General features: G+C 40.9%; 2 protein-coding genes across 4 annotated transcripts in view; one reads left to right on the top strand and one right to left on the bottom strand.

The window, feature by feature from the left end:
* Positions 1-404: 404 nt before the first annotated feature.
* Positions 405-4,808, bottom strand: cdk7 (cyclin-dependent kinase 7). The gene is made up of 12 exons (XM_085910892.1): positions 4,661-4,808; positions 4,000-4,059; positions 3,873-3,906; positions 3,720-3,787; positions 3,570-3,638; positions 2,877-2,987; positions 2,573-2,691; positions 2,218-2,317; positions 2,049-2,135; positions 1,827-1,976; positions 1,569-1,707; positions 405-1,039 (listed from the first exon to the last, which is right to left on the bottom strand). Exons 1-12 carry the CDS (start codon positions 4,724-4,726, stop codon positions 1,014-1,016), a joined length of 1,029 nt encoding a protein of 342 aa, XP_085767018.1. The 5' UTR covers positions 4,727-4,808; the 3' UTR covers positions 405-1,013.
* Positions 4,809-11,752: 6,944 nt separating this feature from the next.
* setbp1 (SET binding protein 1) overlaps positions 11,753-14,982 on the top strand; it is a 30,336-nt gene continuing 27,106 nt past the window's right edge. The window contains exon 1 of one of the 3 annotated variants that reach the window (XM_085910366.1): positions 11,753-11,867. The gene's annotated coding sequence lies outside the window, so the exon portion shown is untranslated. Of the gene's footprint in view, positions 12,554-14,982 lie in introns of all 3 variants that reach the window. The other 2 variants (XM_085910368.1, XM_085910365.1) reach the window with 2 other exon arrangements.

Below are 14,982 nucleotides of genomic sequence, written 5' to 3'. Positions count from 1 at the left end.
AACCACTACTCACAGGTAGGTCCTCAGCAAGCTGCCATCTGCACCATCAACTTTCCCGATGGGTTTCTGCATTCTCGGAAGATTGTGATCAATGACAACGGTTTTTGAGAAAATGACATCAGCTGACCTGTGGGGAGGATCGTAATTTGATCGCCAGAAGTGGCCCGCTATCATCTGACAGTAGCTCCAGTGTCTTCATGTGATGGTGTCTGTGGCAGCATCGGACATTTGAGGTAATGGGTGCATCCTACCGTCCCATCAATAACAGGAGCGGTGTCATTGGATTTGGGTCAGCTATGAACTGAGCCACAGCTGCCCAACAGGTGCATGTTAGCAAGGTCTTTTTTTCCCACCCACCAAGCGCAATAAAGGATAATAAACTACATGTCTAGAGTTGTAATCTTGCTATTACCATTTATTTCATGTGTAATAGCTCCAGAGAAATCAGGTCATGCGTTTGCATCATTTATTGGTTTTATGTACAAAAATAATATAGTTAAATATGGACAAAAGTACTGAGACATACTCTCTGGTCAAAGAGACAATCGGAGCTTGGACAACACTGCTGATTCATCCTGAATATCAATTTCTATACAGCACATATAGTCTGCGCTTCCAAAGTCATTCCAGCATGACGGAGGCTCACTTAAAAAACATGGTCAATTCATAAAGGCGAAGGTTGGTGTGCAAGAACTAGACTGACCTACTACCAACAGAGACGGTGAGGTGAGGCCCATCTGTCACCTTGCAGATGTTATTTTGGGAGGGGGATCTGTGGCTCTTGTGGGTGTAACGACTACGTACCAATACTTTTGTCCATATTGTCAAAACAGTCTACCATAGGTTTGCTAGTGTGGTCGTTCTCTTTTTCAGTCACAGATGGATGGATAAAGAATCCAGCAGGTTGTTAGCTGGAGTTCAGACATCACAGAAGTGCGTGCCGACCACAGGTCGAACCGTTCATCCCCTGCAGGATTCAGCAGTACTTTTGACATCACAGCACATATCAGTCCTTAGAAGATCAACTTCTTCATGGTAGCTGAAAATCAAAGAGAGAAAATTCAGAGAATGAGTGCATCTTTGACTGTAAACAACAATAACCAAACACACCACAAACTTGTAATGTGCATTTTACACACACCATCTGTGTCTTTAAATTCTCTGTCTGTAATAAACTAGGAGCTTCCACCATAAGGAAGAGCCAACCCCCATATTTTCAAAACCACAGAAGGAGCCGGAAAAGCTTTGAACCTCCCACAGACACCAAATGAAAACATGCCCTCCCACAATCCACTTCAACTGCAGAAATGCTGTTCGCCTCCACTGTGTGATGAGTCGTGCAGCCAACACCCTTTGTAATTGCTACTTTCGATGAAGCCATTTATATGCCTGGTATAAATAGCCATTGTTGAAAAGATCCTCCAGGCTTGGTCCTTCTTGTTGCGAATTGGATAATTTAAATCTCTTGCTGCTCATAAATGAAAGTGCTGAATTATAGAAGCCAAATAATCATGGTGGTGGTTGTGTTATATGTAAAAATATCAGATAAAAGTCTGTCTTTTGATTACTTGTTTCCAGGCCTTCTATTTTTCTCTTCAGACCGACTGTTTCCTTCTCTCGCAGAATTTCGGCTGAACAGTTGGGTCGGGGGAGTTGGGGGCCGGGTGTGGGAGCGGGTCGATTACTGAAGTACTTCATCTTCATAGCCTGATGTGTATAAACATTACAGTGTCATTGTTAAAACAATAACCTTGCAAGTTGCACTACATTTGGAAAACTAAAACTGTGCTTTTTTTTTTTTTTTCTGAGGCGGACTCCAAGATCACCTGAGTGGCCGTGGTCCTGGTTGAGGGGTTAAATGTGAAGAGGCCATGAAGAAACTCGAGCAAATCATCTGTCGCTGCACTAAATATGTGCTCAAGAGGTGTGCCAGGAAATATTTTGAATGGCATGTAATCTGGTAGACTGCTTACTCCCTGTAAAGGAAAACAAATACAATAATATTTTGGAAGGAAAAAGAAAATATGAGGAGAGGGGGGGGTGCATACCGGCCACGTCTCTTCAGTAGGTGTCCCAAGAGTCTCAAAGATCTTTGTCAGCTGGTCAAGATCAGAGTCTCCAACAAGAAATGGTATCTACATTAAAAGCAACACATATTTTTGCATTATTAACGCAGACCAAATGTTTCACATGCTCGTTCATAAACTATTTGGGTACCCGGAGGAGTAACTCGGCCAAAATGCATCCCACCGCCCACATGTCGACACCTACTCCATACATCCGGGCACCAAAAAGAAGCTCGGGAGAGCGGTACCACCTAGAAAAGATAGAAAATTGTTTACCAACACATACTTGGCCACGACATTAGGTACAAGATGCTGGTGGATTGGTTTGTTCAAGTATTCAATCTGTCACAATTGTTAAATATAGACTTCCATGTTGGGGTGACGCCTTGAATGCAATTGAAAATATTTGTTTATTTTCCTTTTTTTTTTTTTTTAAATAATTAATAATTTTCATGATTCTCCCATTTTGGCCCTCCCCGCATTAATCTACATACAACAGCACAAACCTGGTCACAACTTGATGGGTGTAGACCCTGTTAGGACTGCCAAAGGCTTTGGCCAAACCAAAATCAGCCAACTTCAACACTCCATTACCATCAAGCAGCAGATTATTGGGCTTCAAATCCTGAAAATTCAAAAGAACAAATGTCAATTATAGTCTGTATGACTATGTTCCTCCTCCCTGACATATTATGACCTTCTCTTGATCAACTGTCATTCAAAACAACATTTAACGGTATCTGTCATTTTTCCGTACAACATTAGAAACATAACCATAACATGTGCATAGATGTTATATTTTGTCTTTACCCTGTGTAAAACCCAATGTTGATGCATGTATTCTAATCCCTGTAGAGTCATGAGAATGTAGGCTTTGATGTGGGCTGGAGTCAAAACCAGGCTGGTGTCCTTGATGATCACCTTAAAAAAAAAAAAAAAAGAGAGAGAGGATGAGAGGAAACTAAGACCATAAAGGTAAATGCAGTCTGGCAGCTCTCACTCTCACTCATACAGTGTGGTTACCTACAGGCAATGATTACAACCCTCCATCTTTAAAAGGCCGAAGAATATGCTTTTAGCACTGACCTTGAGTACAGCATCATATTTCATACAAGCGGATAATGGCACCAATTGACTGTTAGCACCAAGAGCCGAATGTTATTGATTTTTTTTTTAAGTACTGTAATCTTGATTATGATTTACGAGTGGTGTGCATTTATCAAGGGCAGCGTATGCTAACTGTAAAGGGAAAACATACTGTACTGCTTTCATGGTTGTATTGGTTTTCTTTTGATTCCATTGTCCTCTGTCAATCATGTGAGCTAATCTTTGGATTTTATGAGGAATTTATGAACAGCATATGCAATACAACAGCAGATGGTAGTGAGGGTGATGGTGATTTTTAACGAGGAGACATAACAGTGCTAATTACAGACAGATTTAAAATTGATGGATGAGTGACACCATACACACATTCTGTATGAAAAATAGATAAAGTTTTACCTCCAGATCAGTTTCCATGAAATCAAACACCAGACTGATGTTTGATTTGTGCCCAAATGCATCCAGCAGCTAAAAGACAAAGTTATACAGCTCTATGAGTAAAAAAAAAAACCCATGTGATTACAAAACTATAAATATTAATGTATTTACCCCAATAATATTTGGATGGTGGAGCTCTTGCAGTAGTTTGATTTCTCGTAGGGCAGTCCTGTTGATACCTTTAAACATAAATAGGCATAGATGCCTTTTCAGAATTGCCTTGTCACATATTGTACACAACCTGCCAGTTGAGTCAAAACTCACCATCTTTAGCTTCAGCTCTGTGGCCAACTTTAATCTAAAATGGGGAAGGGCACAAAAAAATTTAATCTACAGTACACGCAGCAGAACAACCCAAAGTGGTTGACAATGCGAGAACTCAATGTTTTACCTTTTTAATGGCAACTATTGTGTCAGTTGTTTTGTCTCTTGCTTTGTACACCGTGGCAAACTAGAGAAGAGAGACGGATAAATGGTTTGATTTAATAATACAGAGGGCAATTTTTAATACTCATGATCCCTAAAATTCCACTCATTCTACGAATATAGAGATACCGCGCACATACGCCCCCTATGGGCTGTAAGTAGCACACCAATGATAATAAAGGAATTTGATTGGACGTGGTGATACTTTACGGCACGCCATTGCCAGAAAGTTGATCATCTCGCATGTGTCCACGAGAAACTACAGACAGTATTTAGATTTTGGAAATAATAAAAGGGTGGTGAGTAAAATAACTCTTCGTCCCGTGTAAACTGAACAAGTAAACCATACTAGTATCACGTAATCGGTCATAACACACAATTTTGACATAAAATAAGGGTTGGTGGAAAGGCGGTCTCTTTTGGCATTGACATAATTTCAAACACACTGCTGTCGAAAGAAATATTGATCATCAGTGAGTCCCAGTGTGCATCACAGATGCTTTGTTGACATTAACAACCGGGTTGCTATAATGCTACTAGCGTGGTGCCATGCAAGCAGAAAGCCACAGCCTGGAAAATAAACAGACATTAAGAGTGAAAAACTGACACAGATCAATGCCACTCACCTGGCCCTCTCCAAGAAAATCCAACTTTTCATATCGCTTGGCTCTGGACTTTATGTCAAGCGCCATCACGGTAAAATATTACTGACGGTTCCATTAATGTCAACTTCCGCCTTGTTAAAAGTCCATAAATAGTGTTTCCGGGTTAAATAAAACAAGTCTTATTTGATCCAGCACCGCCATCTACTGGCTTGTCATAACAGTGCGTGAAGGTGACGTAAGCATCAACTTTGATGTTAGGGTAAAAAAACCTAAATGTGCCATTTCCTGTTGTTTTTATAATCTTATTATTATTTTTATTTTTTTACTAGTAGTTTAAGACTTAAATGTGTTCAATACAATCTTTTGTTAAATTGTTCATCAACATCACAACCTGTAAAATAAACATACGTCTGTATACCAATTGAATAATCCCAAGATTTACCCCCCTCTCCTGTAGCTCCTCTGAAACATTAGAATCATCTGTATGGTGCAATGCAGTTACTCTAATGCAAAGTATAACCAAACCGCATCAAATAAATGTCCAAGAGTGTCGATCAAAATTGACATACTGAAACGGAACAATTCTTCAGTGAAGGACCAGAATTTTCGATATTTGCAAATAATTTATCATTTTATGTAAAACACTATTAAATTGCTCACATTTCCTTCTAAAAAGAAATTCCAATGTATTTTTCCTTTAGCAGCTTGACATGGCTCTCCTGGGAGTATCTTCTGTCAGTGAGAGAGTTTTTGTGATCCATGCACCACTGAACACATCTCAACATGCCATTTCCATACACAGTAGATGCCCTCACATCCCACAGGATTAGGCAGGGTTCCTCTCTTATGACCCACCCTGCTTCTTTCTCTCTCTCTCACCCCCACAGCTTTCATTTTCATGTTACATTTGACAAGAGAAGTGTGAAGGATAAGCAGGCCTAATACACCCCTCACTCTACTGCAGGCGCATTCTGTATGTATGCTGCCAGCTCCCACACGTGACTGACAGACAGCACAGTATGTGCTCATGCAAGCATTTCTTCTTCAGACATTTGCAGCAGCCTTTCCTGGCATCCCATTATCAACCTCTAGAGACACTTAGGCGGACCTTTATATGGAACATAACTGTCCAGTAGTAGACATAACTCAAAAACACTTAGATCACTGACTCTTAAAACAAATGTGACATGTTGATACCCTTGTCTAATTCGGCTATGATTTGAGCACGCTCGTATGCTCATTCCTCTCATGTCTTTCTCTGTGATTGCCGCGTATGTGAGGAGAGGTGGCTGAGTTATAGAGGCCTAAGTGCTTCTGCTGGCGTTTATATAGTTTGTCACAGTAAATCTCATGATAGCAACGGTAACGTTATGCACACTAACTCACTCTGGTTATGTGTCACTTTAGCAGATGGTGATGCAGCATGTGTGTGTGTGTGTGTGTGTGTGTGCATACCAGGCAGGGGGGTGAAACCACAAGGCTGTTTATCAAATCCGTAGGAAGTGGGTGTTGTTGAGCGAGTACTTGCCGTCGCACCACATCCTGTTTCAGGGAGGCTGAGAATGTTCACATGAGGTACTGTTGAAAGTGTACATTGTGGCCACAACACAGAAACCCATGCACACACACAAAAAAAAAGATTTGAGCATCTTAGATCAGGCTTCAGTTCAGTTTCCCGACTTTTATTGAGATGACAAAAAATCTCACAGAACACTACCTAATAAAAATGTCACCAAAAAGTAGATATTTTCAATCAGCCAGTGCACCACAGTGTAAACAAATCTTTTTATTTATGTCAGGGACGGACAAACAATATCACAAGTGCCACATGCGACCCGCTGTTTTTCAATCCGGCAGTTACGTCATCAAGAGGGTGGGGTCAAAGGGTTGGCAGCCCCAGGCATCCACCTGAGCAGGGGCACACATAGCAACCTCCATTAACAAAAACAAAACAAAACTGAGCAACATCCGTCAGGGGTCGGAAGTGAAAGGGCATTTTAAAGGCGCATCCTGCTGGGATTGAGGGGCATCGATTTGGGATTCAAAATAGCATTTAAAATATGTAGTCAATAAGATTTTTAAATCATTAATGATATAATTAAATTCAAATGATTTATAAATAAAATCTTAAAAAGAGCAAAAGTATTATATCACTAAAATAAACTTTTTACCACATATTTTACGGACACATTTTAAACATTTTTTGTCCACCTCATTCGGTCCGTGATGTGATAAAATAGTTTTTTTTTTTGCTCACATCATATTAACTCTGAGTTTGCTCAAAACTGAGCATTCATTATTCTTCATTTGTTGTGTAGCTCTCATTGCTAATCAGTGTGCTGAAATTATTTATAGCAAACAATGCAACTTTGTTCATCCGGCACCATATCTATTAAAACAACAAAATCCTGGTCCACTGGATGTAAGAAGGTGCATTAAGGAGATGGATGGATAAAGGTTCTTTCAAGAGAACACATTTTCTTTCCATTGCTTATTTTCAATCATCACCCACAATCTACTGTGTGCTTGTCACACATTAGCGTGTCATGTTGATAGAGACATTTTCAAAAGCACTTTCAAGCTCGGACTGAATGTTTCAACGGCGATAAGTGAGTCATTGCAATCCGGCCCAGCAGTGTGTTTTTCATACACCTGCTGTGTGTGTTTCTCAAAGTAGATGCTCCCACAGTGCAGCTGCTTCTGTCCACATGCATTTCAAATGCAACAGGATGTTTCGTGTTGAATGTCACGGGTGTGAAAGTTCGCACATGCTACGGCAAACCCAACTGGTTCCTGAGAAAAAAATCTGATTATTACACAACCTATTTTTTTTTATTTAAAATAATTTACTGTATTGCAAAAATAATCACATCTACAGAGCATAAAGTCATGTTTGTAGAACAGAGCAGAAATTAATTTATTACAACCAAGAATGAAACAGCCCTTTATCAAGAGATTGGGCTCTATTTTTGTGAACAGTGTAAATCTGCGCAGTAGGCGGGTTAGACCTGCTGAGCGCAGAGAGGGAGCCGAGACCGCTACCACCGTCTTTTAAGAAAAATCAAATCAAATTAAATTAAATTAAAATAAATAAGTAAATAAATAAATGTGTTTAATTAACTGATTTGTACAATCATTAAAAAGAGGGTTTGATGGCCACTTTTAACATATCAATGAATTATTTTTGAGAACTGATTAATTATTAGTTACTAATTAAATGAGCGTGATCCTATTGAGGACAAGTGCTATATCAGTACCAATGATTAGAGCGGCTCACGACAATTTTACCAACTGTTTTAGGGACAGCCACGGAATATTTGCTGTCATTTGTAGACAAGTATGTTGACGAGTTTGATTTGCCATCTTCTTTGTGCGCATCGGCACACACGATTGTGCAGGACTTCAAAATGAGGCTGTTTGAGATAGATCTTGGCATACAGAGAGACAGCAAAATTATGATAATGTCCTGGTGAGTGCTGGGGGGATGGGAGCAGTGTCATCGCTTCAGATTGACAGAGAAAGCATGGAGTCCATAGTCAGAAGTGTTTAAGGTGGTGTTTATCGTTGTCTTGGTTACCACCTGCATTGCTTTTTTTTGGTTCTGGTCTGTAGCTCCTGTCAGACATGGTTATCACTCTCATTAGAGGGATTTATACCTTTGAGTCCAATAGAAAGCCTTCCAACATCCCACTCTCTCTGTGCGTGTGTTTATGATATTTAACAAAAACTAAAATTAGGGGGCAAAGGTGTTAATGAGATCAAATAAATACGATTGCTTGTAAAAAAAAAATGTACTCACTGAAACTACATTTTATTATTCCTTTTAAAAAATGTCCTTCATTTTCTTCTTTGTCAGTTAATTCCATACATGAGCTTTTAAAGTGATATTACGATTCGGTCGTATAAAGAAGGAGAAGGAAGGTCAACCTTTACTTCATTACATATTACGTACTTATTGTGACTCTTTTTTTCTTGCCCTCAAATACCCCACAGCTTCGTAAAAAAAACTAACAATTGTGCTTAGACTGATCAAAACTATAAAGCAAAGATAAGAAAAATACTCTAAAAAGTCATGAAAAGAAACTTAAAAAAACACAAGTCAAAATAAAAACTAACTATCACGAAAAAATCCAAAACTATCTTAATAACGCCGATTTGGCACCACCCTGCACTGGAGCAACCGTCCATTGGCATATAAATGCGACTTTGTAAAGCACTTCAGCTAAATGAACCTTTTAGGTCTAATTGTAGACTAAAAGGAAAATTTGTGTAAAGGTCCACTCGAAGTGAGAGAAAGTGCCTGACTTAAAAGAAGAACATCAATGTATTCTTGTCAATTGTCTGTATAGAAGGTCATGTAGAAGGTAGTTTGATACGGGTTGATGTCAGCGTATCAGGGACAAGAGATTGTGTTACCAAGGAGTCATTTATTTCATTAACCCAGCTAGATCGCTGAGGCCTTGCTAATCAACCTTGTCACACGTCCCATTAATTCATCACTCTGTCAGCATCGCTCTCGCCTCCTCTGCACAAATCGCAATGTTGTTATGCTCACAAACACACAAACACACAGAATCACTGACTGTGCCAGACCTTTTTTTTTTTAATGCATCGACACTCATGCCTCTGTCTGGGCCAACCCCATTAACTCGGTCAGTCCCATGGGTTTCCCGGCGCTGATGAACCCTCTGCTGCCCTTTCAGATTAGTGGACTCCCTGAGAAAAGCCCTTCATTGATGGGATCCTTTTCCACTCTCACAATGTCATCTCAAGGTTAGCATAATGACTCTCACTGCTCTCTTTCCAGACACACATGAACATCCAGGTGGCGTTAGTGTTTTCATTATGAGCTTTCCTGACTGTTTTATGTATTCATAGTAATTTATCTCTTGATGCTTCTCATTTCAAATATTTGCCAAGGTGTTAAATAATTGTTCAATCATTTCCCCAGCTCCACTCATCCTCTCTTCTCGCTCGCTACTTCTAAAATCGACGACACAACTACTGCCACGTTACGTTGCGTGATTGGGGCTAAGTGAGCGTGAGGGATTTTTACTTTTATGCATTGCAAATCATTTAGGAGGAATTAGTTACTTGCAGTCCCACTTGAGACAATGAAGGCAGAGAAAGATGAAGGAATTAGACAAGTGCGTAGTATGCGGTCAGATAAACGAGTGGATCGGAAAGACACATTCATCTTGATATGTTCAACTTAACGTGCATGAGCGATTTCTCGTAGCTGTGAATAGAGACGAAAGGATTATCTCGATCATTCAAGCACAAACGTTGGCCCGTCTCTTTCTACGCCATCATAATTCAATATTTACAATTTTAAGCAGAGAAACTGCTCCCTCTTGGCTGCCTGTATCCGGTTTCCATGGCAACACATTTGAGAAGGAAGAGTGCCATCTGTATGTGTCCGCGTATCTTGTGTGTTGTGTTTTTCTGATACACAGCAATTGATTGGTTGTTGAGGAGCAGCTGTTGACCTCTCAAGTCTCGGTGGTCTCTTTGTATTCTTGCACATATCCCAAATCAATACACACACATACACGGGAACACTGGCACACACGTACACACTGACAGACGGGTGACAAATTAATAATTAATGGCTGGAGAAACATTACAAATGCAGATGTGTCTTGGCCAGAGGGATGACTGAATAGTTTATTGAGTCTGGTAGTGAATTACAACAGTCAGCGTGTCTAAGCTCTAACACACTCCTATTGCACTGAGAGCAAAATTATTCATATCTTGGCTAAATATTGATTTCAAATGTTTTATTTTTTATGCAAGTGATAAAACTGTGTCTACTAGGTGCAAATAAATAAATGTAAAAATGTGAGTGGGTGTGTGACACAAAAGGTCACCTTATATCATTTGCATTGTTTGTTAATGTTAAAGGGATGTTTTCCCACACATGAAAGGTCAAGTTTTGCATTCAACCACAAACGGAATGAAACGCTTGAATTGATGGAACCGTCAAAAGGCCGAATGCCTTTTGACTGGGCTGTCGCTGGAAATTAGGAGTCAAAACCACCAGAATGAGAACACCTTGTTGTTGATAGTCTCACTGAACACATGTTCAATTAGGCCATGCTTATCAGCATCATCTATAGTCATTTTAGTCGTGGTTAATGAGCCAAACATGTCCTGTGGAGACAAAGACAATAAAATATGTTTATTGGTTCACCCAAGGGTTTGCATAGTGTATCTCATAAAAAATACACAATAAAACAGCATATGATGAGATTTATACGTTTAGTTAGAACCCAAAGAGACTACAAAGGAGAGTGCATTTAAATGGAGGTTCCTCTTTTTGTGAGGGATTCCAAAAAAAGTAATGTAATTCAGATCTGGAAACACAAATCTCATAATGCCAATAAAATGTGCTATATACCTCTAAGTTATGATCATTATCAGGGGGAAATTCAGAATTCTGTATAATACAGTATTCCTGTTTGCAACTAACCACCCATTTCTTTCCTGCTTATGCTGTTGTCAAAGATTTCAGACAATTTATTTATTTATTTATTTATTTATTTATTTATTGGCAGTGGGCTACCCACCACCAGGGATGGCGCTGCTTGGGGGGGCTATGGCCCCATCAGAAATCGGTGTAGCCCCAGTTGAGACCCTACAACATTTTATTGGACATCCTTAGAAATTAAATTCTCAACCCCCATATTTATCAGGCTAGCCCACCCTTAAGCGGGGCTTTAACGTTCAATTTCAAAAACATGTAGGTGGCTTTTTCCATGATTACCAGCGGGTAGGTTCTAAAAATAAATGAACAAATACGCAGGGTCCCGCTGTATTTTTATTTTATGGTGGAGTGTTGTTGTTTTTTTTTTTAATTAAAAACATAAAATGGTGGGGATTTTAGGGGACATTTCAAATCATTTCATGGGGAATATTGATCTGAAAGCAAACCGAGTTGAGTTAGTCATGGAGCGTGGCCTGTTTTAATGACTTTTTACAGGGAGCTCAGAGACCACTTCAGGTGGTGATCACCGGGGGGGGGGGGGCATCAGGGAAAGGAGGATCTTTTTCTGATCTTGAAAAGACGCGCAGGGCGAGTTTCATCCAGGTGGAGGCGATGTCGCTCCTTAGGTCCGTGCTGTTCTCCTCTCCTCTGCTTTGCTCTGCTCGACCACAGCGCAGCTCACTCGGCTGGGTGAGATCATTACCAGACAGCAGGCTCCAGGCTCTAACATTCACCGATCGGGTAAGCAGAGCGAGGGATCGCAGAGAGCCTCAGCCTTGATCCCATGCAAGCGGCGGGAGGGAAAGCCACCTTCGACCAAACCGACTCCTCCGTACTGTCGCTTGGGCTTGAAAACTCGGTCTTGTTGCTGACATTTGTCTTCTTGGAGCCGGTTCCTTGAAGCTCGAAGACGGATGCCAGCTTGTTTTGACTGCGGTAATAGCCTTCGCACCTCTCCTTCTCGCGTGCGTAGTGGAACGGATTTGTGAGGGATCTTAACTTGACGAAGCTTCACGAGTGGCCGGCGGTCCTGCAAGGGGCCCCGGGGACGCTTTTTGTCCGGCCGCCAGGCAAGCCGCACAGGGCCCCGGAGAGAGCTTCTTTCAGCTTGGAGTTGGACATAAACGTCTCTAATTGGATTCCTCCTCCCTTGGTGGCTTCTTTTTTTTTTTCTGTCATCACATCAGGCTGCATAACCCCATTTCGCTATTATTATTATTTTTTCTTTTGCAAAGCAACATTGACGCCATTTTCCTCGGGGTTTTGTGTCAAAAAGCATCCAAGTATATTCCAGGAGCGTGTGACAGCTCCCCGGGAGGCTGTCATCTCATCCGTCGCTTGTGTAAAAATGTGTCTAAATGGATTGTAAATGATCTTGATAAATAATTTACACGTCAGAGCTGAGTGTGTGACAACATTAGACATGGGTAAGTGGCCTCCTCCTGCACCTGAAAACACCTCTCCTGCAAATTTTGAACATAATAATCTGCGCCGTTTCTGTATTTGTTGTTGTTGCCTTAATTGTATATTTAATGTGATATCGTGACCGGCAACCGCAACGATGGGGATTTGGATCCTGACTTTGACAGTTTTTTGAACATACCGATGCTTGTTTGCGACTGGAAATGCTGCAGTTCCTTTGGAAGCCAGTAGTTTAACCTATGGAGTATATTAGTGTTAATTGTACCTTGAGGGAAGAAAATACACTGTTGCGCTCAGAGTGAAGTAGTAGGTACTAATGATGGATGGATTTTAAGTTGCAAGAAATACAGTGTGAGATTCTGAATTTATCAAAAGTCTCTGGGCAAAATGATGCCTCTAAAGTTGCACAAACTTGGCAGAATCACCGACGTGCTTGATATGATGTTAGATCTCTGCTTATTGCGTGAGATAGCAGCAAATGCAAAACCAAGGAATGTATCTAATTTTCATTTGCCTTTTTTCCCCCCATGATACTAATTCCAACAGAAGAGACAGCCTAAATTACAAGTGATGTTAAGCATAAAATGAGAAGAACATTGACTGGATGTCACATGACGTAAACTCACTCACATTCAACATTATGACATCTGCATCAATATTCGCATTGTCAAAGTTAAGGCAAAGTTGTGAGTTGTTTTGCAATTTACAGAGGTATGCGTTTAAAAATGATAAACATTTAGTTTTAACATCTGTGCAGCTGTTTTTTTTATATAAGTTTAATGACAGTCAACAGAAAATATTAAGAAATTTGGGTAAGGTGTTGGTTTACAAAGTTGTTCAGCCCCTGATGTTCACCTGTTTCTTCCAATATTTTGCCACTCGAGTGGATAAAGGAACTCTCAGTGGGAGCCCACTTCCACCCCACGAGGTACTTTGTACAGTGTACACTAATGTAGCCCTAATTATTGGCCTCCAAGGCACCATATATCACGGGTGTTTTGTTTTCATTCGTCATTCATCAGCATCTCTGAAGGGTTTCATGTGGCCTCTCTGGCTTGTGACACACTGCAGCCCAGAATTATTTTGCAGGTGAGGCCTGAAAGGGAAAAGCAAGTAAGCAGTGGTTGTCAGCATCCCCCCACAAACCTCAGCTCTGGAAGATAAATAGACACGCATGAATTATCCGGGGAAAGTGTGGAAAATCGGTCAGGTCTGTGGGATATACGGTGTGTGAGGTCTAGAAAAATAAAGATGACAAGCATATGAAGAAAGGTGCTTGTAAAGAGGTGGAACTAATCAGATACAGGTAAAACTATAGTGGCGTTTAGCCGTGTTAAAGAATGCTCCACAACAAATCCCTTATTAGGTGAGGGGTTGCCCGTGCAATATTTAAATTAAAGCATGACTAATCAATTAGATGCATCCCCATCTGAGTTGGATACCTTGGCTGGAAATAGGATCATTGGAAAAGTGGGTGGGTGGGGGGGGATATGAACAGCATTCAAGGGCAAACCTGAGTGTTGACAGGCTCTCTTAGCGGAATATCAGTGCTGGATCACCTTTTGAGAGGGGGAGGAGGCAGAAAGGGTGAAGGTAGCTCTGAGATGAGGCACACCAACACAGGTTGCTGGGAGAGAGGTGAGGAGGAGGAGGAGGAGGGAGTAGCAGAGGTGTTTTGCTGACAGCCATTTTGTGGCTTGTGCTGCTGTTAAATGTTAACATTCATCTGCTGGTGTCGTGAGCATGTTGTGTTTCATAACAGACTCGACTCAATTCTAAAGAGAGCTGCACATTTTGGACAACAGTTAGTAACTCCCACTTAATCGGTTTATAGATTATTATGCCTCTATTCTGAACTTCAGACAGAGCTTTTGACTATCGTGTACATGCATTTTATTCATTTTCCTCCACATTTGATCATAGTCGTGAGCACAGCAAGTACACAGTGTCACAGTGGGGACTTTTCCAGCGCAGAGGGGTGCAATTAGGGGTCTTGATCAAGGGCAAATCAAATGTGAGTGCTTGCTTGGAACAGAGGTGGAGGATTTGGGTCCTGATAAGTGACCGATTTTTCTGATTGCCAGTCAGGGGAATCAAACTGGCAACCATGCAGACAGGCATGCACTGGCTGTATTTTCAACCACTCAGGCAGACTGTTTTGGTTCTCAAGCCCGCAACCCAGTCTAAGGTCCATTGTGTCCATTGCAAGTCTAGTGCAAAGTGTGGTCTAATTGTGCACATGGCTGGAGTTGTCTTTATTTATTTATTGGTATTTTCACAGCCAAGGACAGTTAGAGATGGTTGTTTGCGCCATAGTGGGTGTGAACAAACTAGCTTCCAGGCCAATGCAAGCAGCTCGTCTCATTCGCTATCAAATCAGTGTGCCGAGGACGCATAGTCTTTTATCTTGTGGGTAACAGAAATAGACATGGTG

Source organism: Syngnathus leptorhynchus, chromosome 4 (assembly GCF_054491065.1).
Source record: "Syngnathus leptorhynchus isolate UIUO chromosome 4, UIUO_Slep, whole genome shotgun sequence".
Lineage (NCBI taxonomy): Eukaryota > Metazoa > Chordata > Actinopteri > Syngnathiformes > Syngnathidae > Syngnathus > Syngnathus leptorhynchus.
The sequence above is the reverse complement of the archived record's forward strand: the minus strand, read 5'-3'. Positions and strand labels throughout refer to the sequence as shown.